We start from the raw sequence: 18267 nt of genomic DNA, 5'->3' as shown, positions 1-18267 counted from the left end.
TATGCCTCACTTTTAGGTGACGTTCCTGTCAAAGCATGAGGTTGTGGCACCACCTTGTGGAATCTTTACAATAACAAAACAAAACAAAAATATATATAATATAGTTAAGCATCATTCCCACTAATTACGTAATATTTGTGTAAAATGTAATTATCGTGTAAAATGTAAATATCCTGACAAAACTTTTTGAATTATATTTTTACCTTTTTTGGTTTGTTGTTAAAGGTCAGGCAGTACAATTGTGTCTTCAAATTTCTATTATGTCCTCATTTGTATTGTGGTTTAATTTACAAATAAATACTTTTTATTCTTACTTATTTGTATATATATTATTTTTTTTGTATTCTTAAAATGCTCTTGTGCTACAACATTTTTTAAGTGTGTGCGAAAATTCAAAAACATGAGGTTATGGAACCACCTTGTGGAATGTTTACAATGACAACAAAACTATATTCAATATATTTAAGCATCATTTCCACTAATTATGTAATATTTGTGTAAAATGTCATTATTCTGACATAACTTTTTAACTTATTTTTAATTATTTTTTATTTAGATTCCCTTTTCTGGTTCGTTGTTAAAGGTCAGGCCGTACAATTCAGTCTTCAAAATTATATTATGTCCTAATTTTTATTGTAGTTTAATTTATTCATAAATACATTTATTATCACTTATTTGTGTTGGGGTTTTTTTGTATTCTTAAAATGCTCTTATGCCTCATTTTTTAGGTGATGTTGCTGTTCAAGCATGAGGTTGTGGCACAACCTTGTGGAATGTTTACAATGACAACAAAACAAAACAAAAATATATCCAATATATTTAAGCATCATTCCCACTAATTACGTAATATTTGTGTAAAATCAAATTATTCTGACATAACTTTTAAACTTATTTTTCATTTAGATTCCCTTTTCTGGTTCGTTGTTAAAGGTCAGGCAGTACAATTTTGTCTTCAAAATTATATTATGTCTTAATTTTTATTCTAGTTTAATTTACACATAAATACTTTTATCATTTATTTGTGTATTTTGTTCGTATTCTTAAAATGCTCTTATGCCTCATTTTTTGGTGAGGTTCCTCTCAAAGCATGAGGTTGTGGCACCACCTTGTGGAATGTTTACAATGACAACAAAACAAAAATATGTCCAATATATTTAAGCATCATTCCCACTATTTACTTAATATTTGTGTAGAATCAAATTATTCTGACATAACTTTTTAAATTATTATCGTTTTAATTTAGATTCCCTTTTCTGGTTCGTTGTCAAAGGTCAGGTAGTACAATTTTGTCTTCAAATGTCTAATATGTCCGAATTTTTATTCTAGTTTAATATTCACATAAATAATTTTTAGTCTTACTTATTTGTGTATTTTTTTTGTATTCTTAAAATGCTCTTGTGCTACAACTACAAGTCTACAACATTTTTTAAAGTGAGCGAAAATTCAAAAGTGATGTTCCTGTCAAAGCATGAGGTTGTGGCACCACCTTGTGGAATATTTACAATGACAACAGAAATATATCCAATATATTTAAGCATCATTCCCACTATTTACGTAACATTTGTGTAAAATGTAATTATTCTGACTTAACTTTATAAACTATTTTTTTATTTAGATTCCCTTGTTTGGTTCGTTGTTAAAGTTCAGGCAGTACAATTGTGTCTACAAATGTATATTATGTCCTCATTTTTATTCTAGTTTAATGTACACATAAATAATTTGTATTCTTATTTTTTGTATTTTTTTATGTCAAAGCATGAGGTTATGGCAGCACCTTGTGGAATGTTTACGACGACAACAAAAATACATCCAATATTCAAGCATCATTCCAACTAATTAAGTAATATTTCTATAAAATGTTATTATTCCGACAAAACTTTTTATTTTTTTTATAAAACATTTTAATTTGGATTCACTTTTCTTGTTCGTTGTTAAAGGTCGGGAAGTACAATTTTGTCTTCAAATTTCTATTACATCCTCATTTTTATTCTAGTTGAATTTACACATAAATACTTTTTATTCTTACTTATTTGTGTATTTTTTGTGCTACAACATTTTTTAAGTGAGTGAACATTCAAAAGTGTGTCAAAGTATGAGGTTAAGGCACCATCTTGTGGAATGTTTGTATTGAAAACATGTTATCCAATATTTTAGAGTAATTCCCACTATCCATCCATCCATCCATCCATCTTCTTCCGCTTATCTGAGGTGAGGTCGCGGGGCCAGCAGTCTAATTCCCACTAATAAAGTAATATTTGTGTAAATTGTGTTATTCTCACCTGCTTATTATCTCATCACGATAATTGCTTCCCTGACAAAACAAAACAGTATAAGAGAAGTATGGATGGATTTAATAATAAGCCCGTCTTTTGAACAGCTCTTTTCAAGGAGCAGCTCCCTTCAAGTAGTCATGAATCCCATCATGATCAAATATTGCAATACAATAAAAGTCTACACAATAATACCAAACCAAATTTTTTTTAAAAAGCCAAAATTTACAATACATATCTTTACTTCAAAATTGTATGGCACCTTCGCAAATAAAAATCTACTGGATCTCATTAGCTTGCACAGGTGCATTGAGTATTATACTGCATGACTGAGATGTATTTATTTGAAGGAGAGTATAACAGCTGCAGAATAAGTCAGTGTGTCAAAAATTAAAAGGGAAAATTCAGTATTCATAAAATATTTGTACATGATTTTAGTCAGTTTTACAGTGTGAACACACAACATAACATGTTTGTACTAAAGTCCAAATTGTACAGTTGGAATAGAAACTATGTCCCCCCTTTTAAAGTTTGTTATCGCAATGTTGAAATGCTGTATATATAATTAATAGGTTTTTAATATTCAAAATGAATTACATCAATCTTTATCTTAAATAAATGTTAAATTATCTTCACTAATATTTAGTACCAGCCTGTTGCTACTAATGAAATCTTCCCCTTTGGTATGGCGCCACCTTCTGGCCAAACGTATCTCTTCCCAAATGTCAAGCCTTACTGTTTTGTGCTTTTTTATTAGTGAAAGTACAAATCAAACGGCCGAGTTCAGTGATTTACAAAATGTGGCACGCCAGAGAATCAATGAAATATTCAAACAGTGTGACTGTTCAAACTGTGTGTAATGTTACAGTGGGCAAACATATGAAATATCCTTGTTAAATAAAACATCTGCATAGTTTTTAATGGATATTTGGGCCTACTATGCTACAGTGTCTTAATGTGGGTCATTATGGTGGTCCTTGGAGAGCCAAGTGTTTTCTGAGGTGGTCATTGTTGAAAAACTGGTCTAGTTGAAGCAGCCACTTCATGTTCAAGTGTGGATTGTTTGTGTATTAGTCTTACTATGTGTTCTAATCACTTCAATATTACTTGTAATACTTGATAGGATTGCACCGGATGCACTGCAGAAATGTAAACAACGTATATCTTCTGATATCAAGCCAACATTTTTTTATTTTTTTTTTTCAAACGCTTATTTATTTTCAAACGTTATAACAAAACACTTTCTGTATTAGACAATCTAAAATTCCACAAATGTGGTGCCATTAGCAAAAAAAACACTGAAATGTCTTGTTTTTTCCAACACTAAATACCGATAACACAAATAATGAATAATTCAACATGTGGTCTATAACTACCGAATTGTTCTGACTTAAGAGCGCACCGCCGATGAGCGGGTCTACTTTCATACAAAAGGCACACAGGATTATAAGGCGCATTAAAAAAGGGATCATATTATGATTTTTTCTACATTTAAACATTTTCTTGTGGTCTACATAACATGTCATGGTGGTTGTTCGGTCAAAACGTTGCATAGATGATGTTTTACAGACCATCTGCAAGTCGTTTTTTGACCAGCGCTTCAGGATGCGCCGTTTTGTGGGCGATTTTATTTTTCCACTTTGACAGTGTCTTCTCCCCACCCTCTTTGTTGTACGGGTAGTTTTTAGTGCTTCCATAGCGAGTTTACTGAAAAGATACAAGTTACAACTGTACGTTACTACTAGGATGAATGTCCCACAACAAGAGGATAGAGAACAAGGAGCTTATTGACTACAGACTACGCTAATTTTCCGGACTTACGCAGATCCCAAAAAACACATAAAGCTGGTACCTATAGGTAAGAAAAGTTGGTTTTGCATAATATTGCGAAACAAAACTCCAGATAATGTCTCCCAATAGGTGTCGTTTTGGGGTCCTCATACACATTAATACTTGTATGTTGAAGCACAGTACGTCTGACTATGGTAGCTATAATGCTCTGACAATCCATCAAGCGTTGCGGCTTCGTAGTTTACCTAAGTCGTACTAAACAATGACAGATTTTTGAGCGTGGTGTGTAATGTTCTATATTCTAAAAGAAACATCAAAGTTTTGGGCTTGCTTGCCAACCTGTACTTGCTAGCGTCATTTATTGAACAGGGGGCGTCAACCTGCCGTCCACAGAATTTTCTCAGAGCCGTGTACAGAGAGAGTATGGACTCTATCTTTCAGAGATGGTTCCAAACATGGCGCCCTGTGGTCACGTGAGAGACTTTTGACCAATCAGAGAGCGTACGGCCAGACAATCTCTAAAAAGATTGATCAAAAGCCCCTAACGTGACTACAGAGCACCATGTTTGGAACCAACTTTAAAACCCAGTTATCCATACGCTATAGATGGCCCAGGAATCTCTTATGTGTGACTGCCATCTACTGGTCACACGTGTTACACCATGTACCAAATAAAATAGCTTTGAGGTTATTAATACATACATTAGGCGCACTGCCGATTTTTGAGAACATTTAAGGATTTTGAGTGCGCCTTAACGTCCGAAAAATACGGCATTTCACTTTTGTACACGGTTCCTAAGGTGAAGATTACTTTGGAATATCGGGACTGAAAGTAACAGGAGTAAATTTGCTAGCCTAGAATTAGCAAAAAAACATGAAATATAGACATATATTTAAATATACAAAAAATATTTTGAAAATAAACTTACAGTATATAGGTAATAGGGCTGCGCTGAGATTGTAACACTAAACTATAGCTGAAATATCTTTGAATATACAGAAAAATACATGAATGAACTTACTTTTGGCCTTCACATCACTTCCTGTGGACCATGTGACTTGTGGAATAGTTGACATTTTTGCGAGGGAATAATGTCAGGAAACAGGACTGAGTCCAAACTTAGGGACATGACTAAAGCGCAAATTTTGAAAAAAAACTTTCATTAAAGCCTAATTTTAGAAAGCAAGGACAAGCAACAAATGATATTTTTCCAATGTTCAAAGTAGTTCAAATGTATCTTTTTCAATTGTATGTATTGATTATGCAATCAGTAAGACACTTTGCTTACCGGTAATTTTAAAATTTATTTTACGATAAACTTTATCTTGAATTTATACATTTTATGTCCTGGAAAGGCAAATTGCATCAATGTGGTGGAATGGCCCAAATACTGTACTTCTTAGAATAATCTTCCAAAAGAACACCATTAAAATACAGTGGCGTAGGAGGCCTAAGTATTCATTAAAAACAAGGCAGAGTTTTCCCCCCCACCTCCAAGTATATTTAATATTTTGGCCATTGTAACATTATACACAGTTTGAACAGTAACACTGTGTTTGAATATTTAATCAAATGATTCTTTGGCATGCCACCAGATGGAGCCCACATACCATTAGGATGTACACGTACCACAGTTTGAGAGTCACTGATTTAAGGTAAGCAGTTGATTTGAGGGAAAAAAATTTAAAATATATATAGTTAGTCAAAACTCTGATTTGGAGACAGTCGTGAGCGACAGACATGAAAGTCAGCTATTTTAATTGGGCCAACCAACAGTTTGTATTCAATATAATAAATGAGTCAAATATTGAATTAAAAACAGATATTTTCAGCTAAACCACTTTTGTGTTTTTGTTATATTGTTTTGGTTTAAAAAATGTGAGCAAGTTGCAAAACACCCACTTTATTACATATAATTGCTACAGAACAAAACTTTAAAATATTAGCCACTGTTGCAAGTGAAAAACATTTACAGATCAGGCACAAAACCACCATTTACCACTCAGGGTTCACAAAACGCCACAACTTGTCGCTTACGTCACAGGGGGATTGCACAGAGGTGTCAATTTGAATGGGTGTCGCCAGGTCTTTCCCATAATGCACTGCAAGAGAAGAGAAATGTGGGTGGACTCACACAAAATATGACAACACTGGACAGTACCTCCTTTTAGAATGTGTGACTCTGTGTCGTATTCCCACTTGATCTTTGTTATGACGTGGAACAGATTCACGACATGTCTGTTGAGCAAGAATACAACAAATATTACAGAAGCCTGATTTTAAACATAGTACTATAGTATGTTTGTTTCGATAAAATACTCCATAAAGTAAAAAAAATAAAAATCCTCCAGTTACTGCCTTACATTAGATGTAAGAATTGTGTATCTAATTTAAACAGAACAAAACACATTCGGGCTACCGTTTTTACGAAAAGTGACAAACAGTACTGCGCAGCACAGTGTTTCCATACATTAATTTAATTAAAGTGTATTTATATAGCCCTTAATCACAAGTGTCTCAAAGGGCTGCACAAGCCACAACGACATCCTCAACTCAGATCCCACATCATACGATTTAAGTATGTGAATAATGATGCTAATTTTTGTTAGCCTGTAAATGGGCTCGTTCATTGCACAGTATGTTGGCATATTGTCAAACTTATTTTACCTTAGGGGCCACATGGAGGAAAACTATGGACAGTTTGAGTGGACCGGACTGGTAAAATAATGGCATGATAATTTAAAAATAAAGACAACTTCAGATTGTTTTCTTTGTTCAAAAATCGACCAAGCTTTATCGAAAAATGTACAAATCATGTTTTGGTTTTTTTAACACTAACATATTGCAATTAATAGTATTCTATCTTCATTTGTCATTTTTTTAATACTTTCTGAATAAATTATAATAATGTTCATTAGTCAAATAGGTGGAGAGTTTTTGTTTAGGGGGCGTCCGACCGGTAGGAGACCACGGGGAAGACACTATGGCCCCTTCTACACTAAGCCAGCTAAGGTTATCCAGGGTAAATCCCACCTAACCGTATCCTTGTGTACACACACACACACACACACACACACACATACACACACACACACACACACACACACACACACACACACACACACACACACACACACACACACACACACACACACAGAGCTGTCGTTTAAGACCCCCTCCCCCCCTCCGTCCGCCGGCGCAACGCGACCTAGTACGCATGAGTGGAAAATGCGCACGTCATAGTCACCTCCAGTGCTGCTTTGTGTGCAAGTTCTTAAACTAAATTTACTTATCTGAACAATATCCAGTGTTGTGGTATTTCAATTAACTGAAATCCAGCGTGCTGTGGGGCCCTATTGTAGTAAATCACACCTGAGCCATCATAAATTAATCAAATCTTTAATGGACATGTGAAAGTAAACAACTTGTTATCAAACTTAATATACTCTGGACCAAGACGTTGAGTAATCGCTAGACATACATGGCGGACAATAACTGATAGTCTACTTTGCCAGTCCAAATGCATTCGCTGTTTTCCCTAGTCTTCCCTCGACGGCCAGGTAATACAAAGCACACGCTACCTTTTTTTAAAATCACATCCACGGGAGCCCACATTCTCGTTGTCTCCCCTTCGACAAATGGACAACGTTTTTCGGTAAGTAGAATCACAGCTGACCTGAACATTCGAAAGTTCTCTTGCCATTGCTTTAGCACAACACACTCGTTGACAAACATATCCCACCAGGCTGCCGTTCTTCCAAGCCTTATCCAAAACCGTCACTCAACATCGCTATGTTGCCGTCTGAGAGTGCTGTATCCAAAATAACTGCAATCGCGCCTTTCTTTCTATTAATGTGTGGTTTCCACAAGTGTCTGTACATGTAGAGGAAGGAGAAACACGGGCGTGTCTGGATGATTCCCCTCCATCTTTCTAGTGGTTACTTCCGAGTTACGAAACCAGTTGTTATGAAGCTGGCTTCACGTCCTGTGTGGGGCGCGGTCTTTCTGATGTCACCTTCTCTCCGAACTCAATTTGTAAACAATCAGTGAGTCCATACAAAGCTAAGAGCCGGAAATTCAAGAAATACATGGCGCACTTACCCGTGTAAAAAATTATCCAAGGAGGGGGACCTTAAACGATAGTTTAGTGTGGCTGACAAGGGGCTTAAGCTACAGTAAATAACTATTCGTTTAAGGAGTTATCCGGTTTAATGTAGACCGGGCCTATGTCTCCCAGATGGCCTGGGAACGCCTCAGGTTCCCCAGGGAAGAGCTGGACGAAGTAGCTGGGGAACGGGAAGACTGGGCTTCCCTGCTTTGGCTGCTGCCCCCGCGACCCGACTTTGGATAAGCGGACGAAGATGGATGGATGTTTTTATTAAAATGTTTAGAATGTGTGATAATATAATGAGTTGCATTTTTAGATATTTAACTTTACAAATATGCATGTATTTTTCTCTGTCTCAATGGACAGACAGAAAGATAAAGTACTTTTTGACGCATATTATTTTTAGGCTTTGACCGGCCAAATAAAATCAGTTAGCGGGCCAGATCTGCCCCCCGGGCCTTGAGTGTAACACTGTACAACAAAATTTAAAAATATCTATTAGCGCAAGGGGAAATAACCCTTTAGAAAATTACAGTGGTATCTAAAGTGTCACTCATTGGTATCTTGGTTTTTGTTAGTAATCCATTGCAATAGCTTGGATAAAAACCCACACCCAGACAGTGTTTGGCCGCACGACAACGGAGACGGTATACAAAGACCAAGAATAAATCTTCGCAAAAAAACCCCCTGAATCATACGTAAAGAGGCGCGTACGAAAAATGAGGTTGAATTGTTGTAATTGGACCGATAAAAGGACACTTACATTGCGGACGGGATGATCTCAGTGGTGTCTTCGTCCACCACCCTCGCAAGAGCGTTGAGGTCATCTTCTGAGCTCCTCAGCATATCCAACTCATTCTGCAGGAACCTGATGTAGTGGTTAAGAACGCTCACAAACTTTCACAAATTATGAAATTATTTTACAACACTATTCTAACCACATTTGTCGAACAACACTATTCTAACCACATTTGTCGAAATGTGGTTAAGAAAAAAAGGATACTGCAATTCTGAGTCCATTGTCTGGCTCTTGGCAGTGCACTGTCTCAGCTGCTCCTCCAGACTATCCAGCTCCTTCTCTCTTCGTTTCTTCTCCTCTTCCACATCAAGGAGTCTTTGGCCAACATTCTCCTCATGCTGAGCCACTTCTGTTAAAAAAAAATAAAGCTGAAAAAGCAACAATGCTAACTATAGACTATCACTGGGTTTATTTTAGTGTGGTATAAATAAAAGGGCTATGAATCTTTAGGCACCACACGATTCGATTTCCTGGGGGTAACGATTCAATTCGGAATCGGTTTAAAACAATTCTGGATTCAAAATCAATAATTTAATACCATTGGGTGCCAGTTCTATGATTAACTACATTCCTCCATAAAATGGAGCTATGATCAATTTCTATATTACTTCAAAGAAAACTGTTTATGTTTGATAAAATTCTACCCAAATATTTACGAAAGTGGCTGGACAGGACAGATTTGGAGGAAAAAATACTTATATTTATTATTTCTTTTAGAATCGATTAAGAATAATTACACATAAGAATCGCGATTCATTCAAAAGTCAATTTTTTTACACCCCTAATAAATATAGTTTAGTGGTTCTCAAACTTTTTTCCACCAAGTACCACTTCAGACAACATTTGGCTTTCCAAGTACCACCTTAAAGACCAACATTAAAATACAGTAGGAAAGTGGGCCTAAATGTTCATTAAAACAAGGTAGAGTATATTTAATATTTTGACCACTGTAACATTACACAGTTTTGAACAGTAACACTGTATTTAAAAGATTTAATTACCATAAGTGATTATTTGGCGTACCACTAGATGGCGCTCACTATTGGTATGAATAAATGAATCACTGATATAGCAAAAGTTGTTTTTCATGTAAAAAAATTGTTCAGTGCTTTATGCAAACCAGCGAGAATTATGAGTGGAACTCGGCAAACTAAAAAATTTAACTTCTTATTAGATCAAAATATTGTAGGTGGCCATTGGCACCCAGGAGTCATCAATCAGTGGTGACGTAATTACCGTATTTGTTGGACTATAAGTCGCAGTTTTTTTTCATAGTTTGGCCGGGGGTGCGACTTATACTCAGGAGCGACTTATGTGTGAAATTATTAACACACTACCGTAAAATATCAAATATTATTTAGCTCATTCACGTAAGAGACTAGACGTATAAGATTTCATCGGATTTAGCGATTAGGAGTGACAGATTGTTTGGTAAACGTATAGCATGTTCTATATGTTATAGTTATTTGAATGACTATTACCATAATATGTTACGGTAACATACGTTCTCAGTTGGTTATTTATGGGTCATATAACGTACACTTATTCAGCCTGTTGTTCACTATTCTTTATTTATTTTAAATTGCCTTTCAAATGTCTATTCTTGGTGTTGGGTTTTATCAAATACATGTCCCCAAAAAATGCGACTTATACTCTAGTGCGACTTATATATGTTTTTTTCCTTCTTTATTATGCATTTCGGCCGGTGCGACTTATACTACCGAAAAATACGGCATCTAATTTGTACAATTGGTCACAACGCATGTGCATGTCTTTTTTATGGACGGTAAGAGAAAGACAACCAATATGAGCAAAAATCACGAAAAACAAAACAAAAATGTTAAGAAATGAACAACATTTTAGACGCAAAGTGAAAAGCTGTGATAAATGTGTGAGTCCATGCCTTGTAGCATCTGCATCATGATCTTTTTGGTCTCTGCATGTTGGTCAACAAGGGCCTTAAGTTCATTCTTCACTCCTATCAGTTTCTCCGGTTGACTGCTACTGATGGCCACCAGGGCTTCCAGTGTCTCCTCAAAGTCTTGAAATTTATCCCCTCCAGACATTTTAGGGAAACTGGCCGCAAGAAAGGAAACATGTTAGCGTCATCACATGATATAAAGCGCTGCTTCTCAAACTATTTTCACCAAGTACCACCTCACAAAACACTTGGCTCTCCAAGTACCACCTTAATGACCAACATTAAAAATACAGTTGGCCTAAGCATTCGTTAAAAACAAGGCTTTTCATTTAACAAGTCTATTCAATATTGTTGGCCACTAACATTACACACACTTTGAACGGTAACACTGTTTAAATATATACGAAAATAAAACTAAGATGAATTGCAAATGAAAGTTGAATAAACATAGCACTAAAATAAATATCAAAATACAGTTTTAAAAAATTAAATAAACGTACTTAAAAGTATATAGTACCATAGGCGCCGCTCCCGTGGGTGCTTCGGGGCCCGAGCACCCACGGACAATGCCGAGCACCCACGTGGTATTAATGGCAACTTTCAATCCTTAAAATAATTTTTGAAAAATCAATCGTGTTGTAGTTAATTTTGTGGCGAGTTTGGTTTGTTTTACAAAATAATAAAGCCACAAATCATATGGGATATTACCTTGGCTGATTGTCTATTTTTATTTTTAATACACACACACAACGTGCACCCGCTTGGAAGAAATGTAGATGGGTGCCTATGTATAGTACATATATAGTAATATTTACTTGATTCTTGATGTTTGCAGTGGTATATTAATAACGGTCATAAACTAGGTATTGGGCAGATTAGAGCAAATATCAATCGTATGTATATTTCATATGATCAGTGTGATTGGATTTACTGTATATTTCACAGTTTTCTTTTCACAAATACATTTTCTTTTGTAAATTACTATATTACATTATTTACACAAGAGGACTCTGGAGGCAAAAATGGAAGCATCTTAATGGTAGTTTTTGATTTTGTTGAGTTATTTTACAAAACCGGCTCTAATTTGCTCAAACTGTTATATGGAAGGAAAAGGAATTAGTTACTATCGTATTAAAATATTGTTAAATTGTTCGAATAAGTGTGCCTCAAAAATGTTGACCTGTGTTTTATTCATCAACGAGAAGAGGGAATTCCTGAAGGAATTGCGTGTGAATGCTCCAATGCTGAAGTTGAACTGAAATGCTGACAGAATGTAGTATGAATGTAAGAATAGTTTGAATGTTGGAATGGTTTGAATGTTGAAGAGTTTGAATTTCCAGGAAAAACTGAATTTGGTTTGGAACTTGGGAAAGTGTTAGTTGGATGAGTAGAATGTGTTGATGTTGGAATGGTTTGAATCGGTTGAAAAATGTGGGAATTGTGGAAGGTGGAATTCATTTTAAATGGGAAAAATGTCCCTGAAAACTGGGAATTTTTGGAAATCTGGGAATTTTTTTTAAATTGTTGAAGGAGAGCACACAATTTTGAACAGGCTAAATATCTTGGAGTTGGAACGGTTTGAATTGGATGAAAAATGTGGAACTTTGAAAAATGTCCCATTCATTGCAATGGGAATTTCATGGAAATTTCAGGAAAAGTGGGATTTTTTTGGAAAATATTAAAACACTTCAATGTTCCGAATGCATTGAAATGGTTGGTGTTGGAATTTTTCAAAATCGGTCAAGAAATGTTGAAGTAGTAACATTTTAATTGAGAAATGGTATTAAGGAATTCCAGGAATTTCGGGAAAACCGGGAATTTTTAAGAGGAAGGTTTGGACAGTACAACGGTTGAAGTGGGTTGAAAAATGTGGAAGGAGTAGTCGCCGGAAAGAGTCAAAAAAGGGTTTGAAACAAAGGGAATTCCTGGAATTTCTTTGAACTTGGAAAAATTATCGTTTGAATTTCCAGGATGAGTGGAATGTGTTCAAGGCGGAATAGTTTGGAATCGGTTGAAAAATGTGGAAGTTTGAAAAATGGCCAGTTCATTTTGAATGGGAAAAATGTCCCGGAAAACCTGGAATTCTCGAAAATCTGGGAATTTTTGGATTCCCGAATAGGCTGAACAGTTTGAAGTTGGAACGGTTTGAATCGGATGGAAAATGTGGAAGGTAGAGTGCGCCAAAATCTGGAGAAGAAGAAGAAGAATAAAAACCTTAGCGTTCACACAATTAAATGCAAAATCAGTGAAGTGTCGAAACCAATATCAGAAATCCCGGATGTACTTGGTATCTAATCAATACCAAAATGTGCAGTATCACTTTGATTGATTGATTGAGACTTTTATTAGTAGGTTGCCCAGTGAAGTACATATCCCATACAATTGACCACTAAATGGTAACACCTGAATAAGTTTTTCAACTTGTTTAAGTGGGGGTCCACTTAAATTGATTAATGATACAGATATATATATCATAATACAGTCATCACACAAGATAATCACATTGAATTATTTACAATCCGGGGTGTGGAGGGTTAGGTTTGGTTGTTATCATCAGTCATCAACAATTGAGAACAGAGAAATGGATATTGGAACAGTGTAGGTCTGACTTGGTAGGATATGTGCAGCAAGTAGTGTAGGTAGGTAGGTAGGTAGGTAGATAGATAGATAGATAGATAGATAGATAGATAGATAGATAGATAGATGGATAGATGGATAGATGGATAGATGGATAGATGGATAGATGGATAGATGGATAGATGGATAGATGGATGGATGGATGGATAGATAGATAGATAGATAGATAGATAGATAGATAGATAGATAGATAGATAGATAGATAGATAGATAGATAGATAGATAGATAGATAGATAGATAGATAGATAGATAGATAGATAGATAGATAGAGTGAGAGAGTGAGAGAGATCAGAAGGCATAAGAAAAAGTATCTGCATTTGAAAGCATAAGAAAAAGTATCTGCATTTGATTGTTTACATTTGATTATTAACAATCCGGGGAGGGTGTTAGTTTAGGGTTGTAGCTGCCTGGAGGTGTACTTTTATTGCGGTTTTGAAGGAGGATAGAGATGCCCTTTCTTTTATACCTGTTGGGAGCGCATTCCACATTGATGTGGCATAGAAAGAGAATGAGTTAAGACCTTTGTTAGATTGGAATCTGGGTTTAACGTGGTTAGTGGAGCTCCCCCTGGTGTTGTGGTTATGGCAGTCATTTACGTTAAGGAAGTAGTTTGACATGTACTTCGGTATCAGGGAGGTGTAGTGGATTTTATAGACTAGGCTCAGTGTAAGTTGTTTTACTCTGTCCTCCACCCTGAGCCAGCCCACTTTGGAGAAGTGGGTAGGAGTGAGGGGGTATCTGGGGTGGAGGTCTAGAAGTAATCTGACTAACTTGTTCTGGGATGTTTGAAGTTTAGATTTGAGGGTTTTGGAGGTGCTAGGGTACCAGGAGGTGCAACCGTAATCGAAAAAAGGTTGAACGAGAGTTCCCGCCAGAATCCTCATGGTGCTTTTGTTGACCAGATAGGAGATTCTATAGAGAAATCTTGTTTGTTGGTTGACCTTTTTGATTACCTTGGTTGCCATTTTATCACAGGAAAGATTAGCCTCTAGAATGGAACCTCGGTAGGTGACCTCATCTTTCCTGGTGATAACAATGTCACCCACTTTTATAGTGAAGTCATTGACTTTCTTAAAGGCCTACCGAAACCCACTACTACCGACAACGCAGTCTGATAGTTTATATATCAATGATGAAATCTTAACATTGCAACACATGCCAATACGGCCGGGTTAACTTATAAAGTGCAATTTTAAATTTCCCGGGAAACTTCCGGTTGAAAACGTATTCGGACACATTGTATCACTATACAAACAGCTCCGTTTTCATCGCAAAATTCCACAGTATTCTGGACATCTTATCTATCTGTGTTGGTGAATCTTTTTCAATTTGTTTAATGAACAATGGAGACTGCAAAGAAGAAAGCTGTAGGTGGGATCGGTGTATTAGCGGCTGGCTGCAGCAACACAACCAGGAGGACTTTGAGTTGGATAGCAGACGCGCTATCCGACGCTAGCCGCCGACCGCATCGATGATCGGGTGAAGTCCTTCGTCGCGCCGTCGATCGCTGGAACGCAGGTGAGCACGGGTGTTGATTAGCAGATGAGGGCTGGCGTAGGTGGAGCGCTAATGTTTTTATCATAGCTCTGACGAGGTCCCGTAGCTAAGTTAGCTTCAATAGCGTCGTTAGCAACAGCATTGCTAGGCTTCGACAGGCGGCACAGCATTAACCGTGTGGTTACAGGTCCAGTGTTTGGTTCGGTGTCTCCTGATAGTAGTATTGTTGATCTTCTGTCTATCCTTCCAGTCAGGGGCTTATTTATTTTGTTTCTATCTGCATTTAAGCACGATGCTATCACGTTAGCTCCGTAGCTAAAGTGCTTCACCGATGTATTGTCCTGGAGATAAAAGTCACTGTGAATGTCCTTTTCGCGTTCTCGACTCTCATTTTCAAGAGGATATAGTATCCGAGGTGGTTTAAAATACAAATCCGTGATCCACAATAGAAAAAGGAGAAAGTGTGGAATCCAATGAGCCCTTTTACCTAAGTTACGGTCAGAGCGGAAAAAGATACGTCCTGCACTGCACTCTATTCCTTCACTCTCACGTACCTCATCCACGAATCTTTCATCCTCGCTCAAATTAATGGGGAAATGGTCGCTTTCTCGGTCCGAATAGCTCTCGCTGCTGGTGTAAACAATGGGGAAATGTGAGGAGCCCTTCAACCTGCAACGTCACGCTACTTCCGGTACAGGCAAGGCTTTTTTTAATCAGCGACCAAAAGTTGCGAACTTTATCGTCGATATTCTCTACTAAATCCTTTCAGCAAAAATATGGCAATATCGCAAAATGATCAAGTATGAAACATAGTATATGTGTCATACATAATCCCCGTTTAAATTTTAAAAAATTCATTTCAGTAGGCCTTTAAGGTTGATGTGGGACCCAAACAGGATGGATTCCATTTTACCCAAGTGTATGGATAGCTTGTTGTCAGCGAGCCAGGTGCAAGTTCAACAGAGTTCAGCACTGAGGATTTTCTCCACCTGTGACTTGTCCTTGTCTGATATCAGCAAGGCCGAGTCATCCGCAAACAAGAACAATTCACAGTCGCATGCCGATGACAAGTCGTTTATGTATATTAGGAACCGTAAAGGCCCTAATATACTGCCTTGGGGGACTCCACAGCTTACTGAGAGGGGGGGGGGGGCACGGTGCCGTTCACCTCTACCACCTGTTCCCTCCCCTGCAAGTAAGATTGCATCCAGCTCGATGAGGTTTTGTTAAATCCGATTGCTCTGAGCTTATCCAACAGTATAGCGTGGTTAACGGTGTCAAAGGCCTTCTGAAGGTCCAGCATGACCATGCCGCAGTATTTGCCCGCGTCCACCTCATGTTTGATGTGGTCGGTCAGATAGAGAAGGCATGTGTCAGTGGAGTGGTTAGTTCTGAAGCCGGATTGGAATTTGTACATGAGTTTATTAGTGGCAAGGTAACTATCGACCTGTTCATAAACTATTTTTTCCATTACTTTCGAAGTGGAACTGAGAATAGAAACAGGTCGGTAGTTGCCAGGTTCCAATTTGCTTCCTTTTTTAAAGAGGGGAGTTACTCTTGCTATCTTAAAATCTTTTGGTACTTGGCCTTGTGAAATTGAGAGGTTTATTATGTGCGTGATGATTGGGGCAATGATGGAGGCAGAGTCCCTGAGGAATCTGGAGGGAATATTATCAAGGCCGGTGGCCTTGTTTGGGTGGAGCGCGCTAAATTTTTTAAGCACCTCATCAGCTGTGGCCATTTTTAATTTGAAATCATTGTTGGATACTCCTAGCTTTCTGTAGAGGCTTTAATGTGTTCTACACCAAAGCGACCAGTGGTGGGACAGCTTGTTGACAAGAGTTGCGGCTATGCTGGTGAAAAAGGCGTTAAGTCTGCTTGCTACCTCCATTTTGTCTGTAATGAGGGAGTCACCCTCCTTGATGCTGATGTTGGTGAGTCAGGTTTTAAGTTTTTGGCTGCAACCGGGAAGCTGGTTGTTGAGAATTTTCCAGAGCTCACGTGGCTTATTTGTGTTTTCCTCTATTTTGTCGTTAATGTATTTTTTTTAAAGGATTTAGTCAGGTTGGTTGAATTATTTCTTAATTTATTGCATTGCTTTTTGAGAGTTGAAAGGAGTGATTTGAGGTTGTTATTATTGGGTTGTTTATCTACTTCTGTTTTACACTTTTGGTATTCGGAGTATTTTCTGTCTCTGTCTTTTATGGCAGCTAATAGGTCCGGATTCATCCATGGTTCAGAGCGGGCTTTGATCCTGACTGTTTTCACGGGAGCCATGTCATTTAGTATCTTTAGGAACGCTGTTTTGAAGCGATCCCAAGCAACATCGACCAGGTTGCTCGCAAGCACAGGGGACCAGTCCCACTCATCTAATTTTAAATTGAAATGATCACTGGAGTATTTTTTTAAGGGATCTGGATTGGGCTGTTATGTGGCCATTGGCTTTGGGTTTCAAACCCAACCATGAAATGTAACTTCCCAAATTGACCAACGGCAAATATTTTTAGCTAGTTAGCGAACATGTACAACTTTTAACATACCTAATTGTTAGTTATAAAACATGTAAAACGTACACGGTTACAGCGTGTAAGTTTACAGCCGCACGAAAGCTACGTAAACTACGACACAAACAACACTAATAACAATAAATAGCTTAAGACCAAAAAACAGTTTAAGGCGTGACTACGGTAATAATATTGGGATGGGAAATGTCTTTTACAGTAAAATAGCAAAGTTACTACCGTGCAGCTGCTTCTCTTGGTTCGAACGGAGCCCGCGACCTTTCTTCTTCGCTGCCGACGGGCGGAAGTAGGACAGCGTCATATTTTTTATGTAGCGTCGTCTCTGTTCAGGAGAGGAAGACGTGCTAGTCTAAACAGCAAGTGTGGCCGAAGCTCATTTTTAAGTCCCCGCGACAAATTCTACTAAAACGAAAAAAAATAACATTAAAAAAGTGTACCAAAAGATCAAACAAGTGAAATTTGAACAATAAAAAGTTGTAATGTCGCTTGCTTCTAATAATACAAAGCTGCCACGCAGGCGTTTTTTTTCCTTTATGACAGTCCATCCATCCATTTTTTTACCGCTTGTCCCAATGTTAAAAAATAATTAATCAAAATCAATGTTATTTTTATTTGATTTCATTTAACCCAGGTGTGTCAAACGTAGGGCCCGAGGGCCGGATCAGGCCCGTGAACAGGTTTTATCCGGCCCGTGGGATGAGTTTGCTAAGTATAAAAATG

At 37.3% G+C, this 18267-nt stretch overlaps 1 protein-coding gene across 1 annotated transcript; it reads right to left on the bottom strand.

Moving 5' to 3' along the window:
- Nucleotides 1–5949: 5949 nt before the first annotated feature.
- spc24 (SPC24 component of NDC80 kinetochore complex) lies at nucleotides 5950–17912 on the bottom strand. The gene is made up of 6 exons (XM_062036425.1): nucleotides 17767–17912; nucleotides 10873–11045; nucleotides 9174–9318; nucleotides 8934–9038; nucleotides 6224–6300; nucleotides 5950–6164 (listed from the first exon to the last, which is right to left on the bottom strand). The coding sequence occupies exons 2-6, from the start codon at nucleotides 11033–11035 to the stop codon at nucleotides 6058–6060; spliced, it is 597 nt and encodes a 198-aa protein (XP_061892409.1). The 5' UTR covers nucleotides 11036–11045; nucleotides 17767–17912; the 3' UTR covers nucleotides 5950–6057.
- Nucleotides 17913–18267: the final 355 nt, after the last annotated feature.

Source organism: Entelurus aequoreus, linkage group LG25 (genome assembly GCF_033978785.1).
Source record: "Entelurus aequoreus isolate RoL-2023_Sb linkage group LG25, RoL_Eaeq_v1.1, whole genome shotgun sequence".
NCBI classification, from domain to species: Eukaryota; Metazoa; Chordata; class Actinopteri; order Syngnathiformes; family Syngnathidae; genus Entelurus; species Entelurus aequoreus.
Note: the sequence above shows the minus strand (reverse complement) of the source record. Positions and strands in the feature narration are given on the sequence as shown.

Excerpts from the sequence above, each read along its gene's own strand:
- spc24 (XM_062036425.1), bottom strand. The coding sequence starts at position 11,035 with ATGTCTGGAGGGGATAAATTTCAAGACTTTGAGGAGACACTGGAAGCC. Across the intron at positions 9,039-9,173 it reads ACAATGGACTCAGAATTGCA|GTTCCTGCAGAATGAGTTGG; the intron begins GTATCCTTTTTT and ends CCACTACATCAG. Across the intron at positions 6,301-8,933 it reads GAGATCATCCCGTCCGCAAT|ACATGTCGTGAATCTGTTCC; the intron begins GTAAGTGTCCTT and ends CTTGCTCAACAG.